This window comes from Camelina sativa, chromosome 12 (assembly GCF_000633955.1).
Source record: "Camelina sativa cultivar DH55 chromosome 12, Cs, whole genome shotgun sequence".
NCBI lineage: Eukaryota > Viridiplantae > Streptophyta > Magnoliopsida > Brassicales > Brassicaceae > Camelina > Camelina sativa.
Window position 1 is genome coordinate 20598901 of NC_025696.1, and position 10318 is coordinate 20609218.

General features: G+C 32.2%; 1 protein-coding gene across 1 annotated transcript; it reads left to right on the forward strand.

Annotated features, from left to right (window-relative positions):
* Window positions 357-1337, forward strand: LOC104733704 (agamous-like MADS-box protein AGL92). Its single transcript, XM_010453263.1, has one exon. It carries the CDS (start codon window positions 363-365, stop codon window positions 1335-1337), a length of 975 nt encoding a protein of 324 aa, XP_010451565.1. The 5' UTR covers window positions 357-362.

Here is a 10318-nt window from a genome sequence, read left to right on the forward strand (position 1 = left end):
TCTTTTTTTAATTATTCATTATCATTCAAAATCAGTTATGGTATTATTATATTTGAAAAGTAACTATTTATCCAAATCAAAGGAACATTTCAGCTTTTGGATTGATATTTTCAATTTAGTTTAGATTGAAAAGATTGGTTTATCTTAGTCAACCCAAGAAACATTCAACACTTTTTTTTAGTAAATAGTAATTAATTTTACATCTTACTAAAAATCTTATCATCCACCTTTGACTAGTATCAATTTCTAAAATCTTATCTCTTTCATTTCAAGTCTATTTAAATCAATTCGCGCATTTTTTCATCACATATCAAATAACAATTATACTTCAAAAAGAGAGAGATTGAAATCAAATAGTGACCATGTCAAAGCTAAAACTTGCATGGGTAGAGAATGACAAGGCAAGAGCAATAACTTTGAAGAGAAGGAGAGAAGGATTACTAAGAAAGGTGAAAGAGCTATCTATATTGTGTGATATATGGGTCTGTCTAATCATTTTCAGCCCTAACGAAGTCGAGCCAGTGGTGTGGCCATCTGCTGAGAGGGCTCGTGACCTCTTAAACGATTTCTTTGCCTTACCAAAGTTCGAGCAAAAGAAGAAAGAGACGAGTGTCGAATCATTTCTGAAGAAGAAGACAGAGGCCGTTCATAAACAATTGATGAAGAGTAATAAAAAGACGAAGGAGTATGTCACTGATGAGTTAATGTTACATTTACAACACGGTCGTGGAATTGAAGATCTTAACTTGACTGAGATCTATGCATTACTATCTTACTCAAAAGAGAAAATCATACTTTGTAGGAAGAAGTTCAATTTCATGCAGTTTTCTCCTCTTCGCGATCCACTGGTGCTTCCAATTGAGGTGCAAGTCAAGCAGTTGACGATCACAACAAATGATTCTTTTGTAGGAGGCGGTCAAGACGATGATAAAACTGAGTTCGATCCCAAACCACTTGAACATGTAAGTCATTGTCCATACCAAGGAAGTAGTAGCAATGGAAACGCTAGTTTGGAGATGGAGCCTATTTATCCCTTTGCGACGTGTTTTCATGGTTTGGTTGGGTCTGCCTCTCAACAATTACAACATCGTAACATGAACAATAATCCAATAATGGCTATGAATCAACCAAAACAATACCTTTTCGATTTCATGAATCGCGAGCAGGAAATAGAAGAGGAAAAAAACAACATTAACACACAAATTTACAGGGGCAACAACGGTATAGCGACCAATGATGATGTTCGCCAAGAGCCACCTCTTAGTGAAACAACCGTTAGAGAAGATAATGTTAATCTGATGTCGCTCGATATCGATAGGGATTGGCTGAGCTTATAATTATCATTTGTAGACTCATATAGTTGATATTATGTTTGATGAAAAAAAAAAACAAGTTGGTATTTGGTTCTAACTCTAAGTTTGGTATGAATTTATTTTTAAACTGTATTTTTTCTTTCCATTTATTTTAAGCAATTATGAACTTTTCTGATCTTTTTTCTTTGTTATTTTGAAATTGTGTTCGTTTATTTGTTTTTTTTCAGTTTAAATAGTTCTAATTATACAAATACTAGTATTGGGCTTGTACTACAAAAGTGTTATAAACTATAACTATAATACACCTATATTGTATATAATATTCTATAAAGTAAAACAAGAAATACTAAAGAGAGGGAGGAGAGGCTACGAGAGTGGAGGAGAGTAAAAAGCCTTGTATTATTATTGTCTCTCTTTCTCATGTTTGTACAACTCCTATTTATAAAGGAATAAAAAAGTTATGATTCATACCACTTATTAACTTGGTAATGACAGATGTAAAGGTGTGATGACATGTGTTAATGGATTAATCACACTTGTTTTACAACACTCCCCCTTGATTATCCATCATCATTTATGAATTACGTATTGCCTCATTAAAAACCTTATCATGGAAAACCCATTGGGATAAAAACCATGAAGATGAAAAAAGAATACAATGACGTAAACTCCCTCTCGAAAAGACTTTAACGATCTCGTAGATGACACATTCAAATATTGTGAATATCCTTTCTGAATGTTGAAGTAGAAAAGACCTTTGTTAACATGCTTTGTAGTTTCCAACGAATAGTGATGCAATCTCCCCCTTCATCATTGACATTCTCCATTGAGGTCGATATTTTGCGTGTTATTTGCTGTCTCGTTAAAAACCTTGTCATGGAAAAACTCAGCGGGATAAAAACCATGATAAGGAAAAAAGAGTGCAGCCACGTAAATCATCATATTATCTCCCTTTGTAAGTAACTCTGCAACATTGTTACTTGAGTTGATGGACTGTCTATCAACTTCTTTATCCTTCTCGAATTCTTGAGAGTAAGAGAGGAATATATCTTGTTTTGTCGTTCTTGGTGTAGCTTCCTTAGAATTGGGTGACATATGCAACAAAGTCGTCAAACAGAGTTGTTGCCTTTCGGTTGCTTCTTGTTAATGGGTCTCAACAAGCATTAACTAGTTGATGATGATCGAACCCTGAGTTCAAAGTTCTTCGCTAACATGTTACGAGGCTCCCGTCTTTGGCAGGTAACTATTGGTTGACGTTCGAGCATCATCTGATCCATTATAGATTCTTGATATGGCATATTTGGCATGACTTGAATAAGCGACAACCAAAGTATGTCACTAAAACGTCACAAAGTCGTTGTTTTGCAGTATATCTTTATATAGATCCAATATATATCTTCCATCTGCAAAAACAACTAAACCAAACTTGGGGTTTCTAAAATATATTAAACTCAAGTTAATCATACCTTTGCAATAGAAGATACGTTTTAACTCATCTCAAAATCTACTCATAGATAATGAATTATATGTTGTAAAGAGGTTAGTAGAAAATGCTATGCACAATTCATAAGATATATAGCATTTATGCATGATCTTATATGACTATATATATATATATATATTTGATTTCTATTAGAAGTGATTATTATAGCATCTATTTCGAAAGATGTTTACAAGATCTTTTATTCAAAATAACCCTTTAAGGGTTTTGATAATCATCAATAAGTTTTCGAGAACATAATTATGATATCATATATCTTTCGGGATAAGCTCTTCAAGCATCCTATGTGATGTATTTCAAGTCATCATATAACATCAATTTTCATTGATACAGGGTATTTTAACAAAACGTGGTGCGACATACCATTTTGTTATATATCATTATACCCTTTTGATGCTTGGACCACTAGTCAAAAAATTAACCGTCATTCATACAAGTTTAATATAGACTTGATTACCTCTTTATTGGCCAATAAATATATCTCTATATGCTCACAGAACGGAGATTTATGATCCTCATTAATCACATTATGCGATATAATATTTTTATTGTCGACATTATGTCTTTGGTTCCATATTTCCCATAATGACATGGTTAATCGAGATATCTTAAATCATTATATAAATGATTTTATTCAGGTACCTGATTTCGTTATTAACCATATCAATTGGTTTCTCTACTCCTCTTGAGGAGTATCTTGCTCCTCTTTAGGAGTCTATTTGCTCCTCTGTGGGAGTCTATTACCTCTTCTTAAAGAGTTCATTTTCTACTCTTTAGGAGTTCATTTGCTCCTCTTTTGAGAGTATAATCCTCTTTTTAATTTGCTCTTTTTTCTTTTCTAGGATTTTATTTATCGAATCAAAGTAGTCTATCAACTTTTATGTGTCATAGACTTAGTATGTCATCCGCCAGAGACATAATTTTATTGGAGCATTTTTAGCTAGGATGTGAGATTTCTTAGAACTTCAAGTTCATACTTATTTATGTGAGGATCAATAATTATATGAAATCTCATCCATCAGCTTTTTGCATTTGATTTGCAATATATGTTTTGAATAGTGATCGGTTGAACTTTTGAACTTTCAAGTTCATATTCATTATATTCTTTTGTTCAAGAATTCAAACTATTCAATGATTCTCCCATAATGACAGGGAACTTTTATCATCCAACTTGATGATATGCAAATCTTGCAATACGTACATCTCTCATAAGATGGCTCTATATTATTAGAGCGGAGACTCATCTCCCACATCTATATATTTCATCCTCTGTGGATGATATTTTTATGCGGTGTAGAAGAGCACTAATAATATATATCACACACACATAAGATTCAAAATGAGAAACATTTATTCTCCAACAATGAATATATAACATGGGAGAAATATTTCTTTATAAATTGTCGGTCTCATATACAATATTGACTACATGCAAAACTGCATGTTCCATGTTTTGACATGGAGATTAAATCACGAAGAACCGTTTTGCAATCTCTTGGGGTATGCTATGAACGATTCATTATAGCTCATTTCAAGAGTGAACATTATGGATGTTCCTCTTTATCACATGCGACATATATATGTGATAAACTAAAGGATATGACTTCACCAAAGTTATATCTCTCTGAAGTGTCAAATTCACCAAAGTTTATCGACTTATTGTCGATGTGGGATTCTTTGAATTCTCCTCCTCGAGATGATAACTCTGGGAGTTCATTCATCTTGTACTGATTCCCACATTAGGATCAACAACATACCGATTTCGGTTATGTCTATTATCTTAAATCCTTATAAGATGTGAGATTAGTATTACCCCATCTCAAGATGATGACTTTTACGTCCATTCACCTTTGACCGAATCTTATTTTTAGATTAGTTATATTTGGAGTTTAATTTGGGGATTTATTAAAGAAATCAAACCATCATATATATACAATGAGCTTGTTAATCCAAAAGGATGGTGAATGAGCCAACACTATATGATTCTGGAGGCATAGCCTGCTACAGAATTAAGGAGAAGTATATAACCATCGACTCCATAAACAATAAATAGAAATTTAAATGAATTTTAAATAAACTTAATAAATAAATTCAACGTTAATTAGATGTTACCTAAAATATGTATGAAGTGTAACGCTTATAACCTCATGGAGACATGCAATACTTTTAAAACAACTTTTGTTTCTCTAAACAAATTCACAATAATTTTTAATATCATTGATTGACCGGGATGGCTTGACCGGTAAAACTATGCTTGAAGCATTAGAGAATTTCATATTTCATATCATTTTGCCATATTTGTTTTTGCATGATATAACCATATACATACGTGTCTCCAATATGGTCGATCTTGCTATACCATATTTATTTATGGTCTTGTGACAACCCGTCCCACGGAACCCACTAGCCCCCCCCACTAGCTACCCTAACGGACCGTCTGTAGACCCTGCTAGCCCCCCGCTAGCCGTCTCAACTGACCCCAAGCTGGCCCTGCAGGGCATCGATCCTAACCCCTCACCATGGAATGAAACTATTCATCCAAATCCACCAGTAGGTTATTGGTGCGCCAGACGTTCCTCGAACCCTGGTCCCCACCCTTTAACGACCTTCCGACAGGACAAGTTGCCACCAATTGACCTGCAACTTGTCCACCAATTGGTGGCAACTTGTCCCGTGGACCCCACTAGTGGCAACGGGTTGTCACATAAACAGCTCAATTGGTGGCAACTTGTCCTGTGGGAAGGTTGTTAAAGGGTGGGGACCAGGGTTCGAGGAACGCCTGACGCACCAATAACCTACTGGTGGATTTGGATGAATAGTTCCTGTCCACGGTGAGGGGTTAGAATCGATGCCCTGCAGGACCAGCTTCGGGCATATGGGGGCAAGTTAGCGGTGGGCTATTGGGGTCAACTATAACTATAATACACCTATATGTGTATTGGGGTCAACTATAACTTTAATATGTTGTATTAGTTTATGTATATGAAGTAATTTCAACAATGTATATTCTACATTATGACTTGAATGTCATTATAAGATATAATTTTGTAAATTTAGTTTTTAAAAAGCAAGTTATTATATTATGAGTAATTTAATATATTGTTATACTTTTTGTTTTAATATACTTGGTTTCTTGAAATTCTTTCATATTATAGTGACATATTATTGACATTGCTATAACGAATCAAATTAGAGTGTTTATAGTTTCTAACTTTTATCTCAAGTGTCAATATTTTAAAAATATTTCAAAATAAATTATTTAAATTTTATTATATTATATAAAATTACACAATTCAACAAAAAAATATGAAATTGAATTTAAATATTAAAATTTTGACCCATTACTTAGTAAAACTTAATTAAATAGATATTATTTTTAAAGAATAATATTACTAAAGCTTGAATATCTTATTATATAAAGTTGGGTTTTGAAAGTTAGCCATTAACAAGATTTTGACATGTGTCAAATTATCAATCTGAGATTTTGACATATGTAAAAGTTAATATTTAATCGGAAGAATTTGATTACAAGAAAAAAAAATATTTGTTTTAAAAATATTAATAATATAAAAAGATAATTATCAAAAATTACAAAAATTAGAAAAAATTACAAATTTTTTAAATAATTGTAAGGAGATTATATATACATATATAAATATTTCATGAAATTCGAAATTATAATATTATTTACTTATTTTTAATTTTAAGTTATTAATTCTACAAAAAAATAGAAATAAGGATTAAGGAAAATATACTGTTAATTATTAATTCTAAATTTTGAAAATACTCACTTCTATATAAACATCAATCGTCTCATTTTTTTCATCTAACAAAATACTTTATTCAAAAAAAATGCTTTCAACTTTGTTTAATTGGAAATCTTTTTTAATGGGATGGTAAATTTTTCTTATTTTTTAAAACCAAAATTTTCTCCTACTTTCTCCTTTTTCAGTTGGGAATAGGTAAGATTAATATGTTGACCCAAAAAAAGATTAATATATGCGTCTTTTCCTAATACTATATTTTAAAATTTATTGTAGTATTTTTATATTGTTTTGTTTAATATATTTTTATCTTTGAATTATTTGGGATTCATATATTACCGTGCTTCTAATTTTCTATTATTTCTTTAATTATATCAAATTAATTTTCTTCTAATTTCTCAACATTGATTGGTTGGTCATAAACCCTTTTTTTCGCAAACATAATTGTTACCATTATTCATTTAATCCCAAAGAAAGATAACAAGTATAAGATCACCAACCTAATGGATGGATAAAATAGGCAAATTAAACACAAGCTTACAACAAACATTGATCGTTAGATTAGAAAAAACATAAATTGTTGTTGATAGATCCATAGGAGTTCAAAGACTGTGAGACACTGGTTTGCAGAAAGATTTAAAAGAATTGATTTGGCCACCTATGTCAGCAAAATGCATTTATCTTTTCGGTCAAGGGTCCTAAGAGAACTTCAAGATGGGTGACCTTCGGGAAGTTGGACGCAAGGTTATCTCCCCAAGGGAGAAGGCAGAGCCAAGGTTCTCTCCATGGTGGAGGAGGTTGGACGCAAGGTTCTATCCATAAGGGAGGAGGGCGGAGCCGATGTTTTCTCTATGGTGATCATACATTATTGTGATGATACATCATTGATTAGTATACTATGTAATATATTTTTTATTCGAAATATTTTTTGAGTTACATCATGGTGTGTTAAAGACACTTCCACAAATATATTGGAAAATTTAACATTAGTTACTATCAAAAGATTTTGTGACGTTAGAAAAGAGTCTTTAGTTTCTTTGGTTGTCGGAGCAAACCATTTTGAGATAGCTAAAAGAAGTGAACATGTTCTCTCCACACATGAGGAGGGCAGATCCGAGGTTCTCTTTATGGTGGAGGAGGTTCGACGCAAGGTTATCACTCCAAGAGAGGAAGGTGGAGAAGGTTGGACGCAAGATTATCTCCCCAAGAGAGGAAGGTGGAGCCAAGGTTTTCTCCATGGTGGAGGAGGTTGGACGCAAGATTCTCTCCATAATGGAGGAAGGCAAAGCCGAGGTTCTTTCAATGGTTGGTCATACACTATTGTGATGATATATCATTGATTAGTATACTATGTAATCTATTTTTTTATTCGAAATGTTTTTTGAGCCGATAATTTTATTAATGAAAAAAACTATGCAAAAGTGAAAGTAAAAATACATAATAGTTGGCTTAATGTGTTTATACATACATTTTCTAGGTGGTGGTAAAGAATATATTTGTAACATATAGTATATTTAGGTGTAAAAAATACGCTTTTAATGGTAACATACATAAAAGATTTGTAAATGGATATAAATTAATATATTATAGCAAAAATAAAATTTATATATTATATACAACAAATTTTAATATATTTTTGTTAAATTTAATTTTATTTACAAAACTTTAAACCCGCACATCGGGCGGGTCCTTATCTAGTTTTATAGATTGAACAGTTTATATTTGTTTTAAAAAATTCAACTTATGGTATATCTGGAAATAAAACTATTTTTAATTGTAATAAATAATAGGGCAATTGACAAATATAGCACAAATATATGTTTTTTTTCCAAGTGTAGCACCACATATATAAAGTTCCACAAATAGCATCATTTAAATTTAATTAATTAATATAATTTAATTATCCTTTCTTCCCTAAAACAATAAAACACAATCCTTTTGCGTTCTTCCTTATTGTTCTCTTCGCCTTGCCAGATTTACGTCGTCGGTCTCTCGTCGCCGGTGTCTCGCCGAAGTAGAAAGAGAGATTTGTATGATTTAGTCGAAAACAAAGAAGAAAGAGAGATTTGAGAGCACACATCTTTGATCTTGATTCTAAAGCTCAAGGTAAGCTATTCTCTGATGCTCAGGATTCTGGTTTCTGGGGATTTTAATTTGTCTGATTGAAACTTAGGGTGTGATTGATATGTGGTAAAATTCTTACGGTGTGCCCTTTACTAAATTGGAGATTCAATATCTCCAAAATTGGGTGTTAATGTTGGGGGAAAAAGTTTTAATTGTTCATCATACGTTTTTTTTTGTAAGAACTAAGAACTCGACTTCAGTGATTTCTAGATTCATTTGATAGTTGTTGGATTGTGATTTTGGANATAAGAGTAATTTGGGATAGTATATTATAAGAGCAAAGAAGAGTTCCAAACATATATGAAACACATTTTTGGAGAAAACTAGTATAAGAGTAATTTGTGATAGAGATTGTAAAAACATTGATTTAAATTCAGGAAGTATTTCATTAAATTCATGAAGACTTTCATGAACATATTTACTAATTTCAATTTAAATTCAGGAAGTATTTCATGAAATTTATGAAGACTTTCATGAACATACATATTCAGGATGACATTCATATTCAGGATGACATTGATAATATTTAGGAAGGACACCTTATCATTCATGATAGCCTTCTTTAATATTTATGAAGATACAAAATCAAATAGTTAGTCTTATATATACATAAAATTTCAAGATGTGCACAAAAAAAAAATCAAATATCCACCACTAAATGATGTAATATGTGATACATTATGGTAAAACATAAATTCAAAGATTCAAAACCTCATTTTAAAAATTTAGGAAGGAATTCATAAATATTTAGGAAGATATAATCAAATTTTGGGAATGGTTTCCTAAATATTCAGAAACCAAAACCATAAGTTCAAGACCATTATATGTTCATGAACCTGAATTCAGCTTTGTTGTTTTTGTCTGAATTCAGTGTAGTGGCAAAATTTGGAAACAACTGTATAACTTTTTTTTTCCTTACTCTATGATTCTGTTGTGAAATATGCAGAGCCGACGTAAGCTTCACGCGCCATCGTGACGTAGAAAAAACCTGAAGAAGAAGAATAAGCGCAGCCATGGGATGTGCGGCATCCAAGCTCGATAACGAAGATTATGTACGGTAATGTAAGGATCACCGCCGTCTCATGAAAGAAGTTGTCTACGTTCGTCATCATCTCACCACCGCTCACACCGATTATTGTCGATCTCTTCGTTTCACTGGATCTGCTCTCTCTTCATTTGCCTGCCGGTGATTCTCTCCATTCCATCCTCCTTATCTTTGATTTGAAAAGAAACAAGGGAATGGATGCTTGCTTTCGTCTGTCCCACCAGATCTGAAGCACTTGAATTCATATTGGTCCAAATTCTGAGATTAATTGAACAATGGTGATGGTGAAATTGGGAATGCTCCGTTATGTAATCGATGATGTGGTTGTCCGAACAATCTCAATTTCATGATTCCGGTTCAGAAAGATTGTTCTTTGCCAGTGCTGATCTTTTTAATTCGCAGCATCCATGTCGTTTAGACGAAGAAGATGACAAATATGTTGAGAATAAAATTGCAAAAGGATGACTAATTTTTGCATTTTTTAATATAATTATGTCAAATAATAATAAATATGCTATTATTGGAACATATGAAAATGTGTGTTAATAAAGAAAATTATTATGGTAAGTTA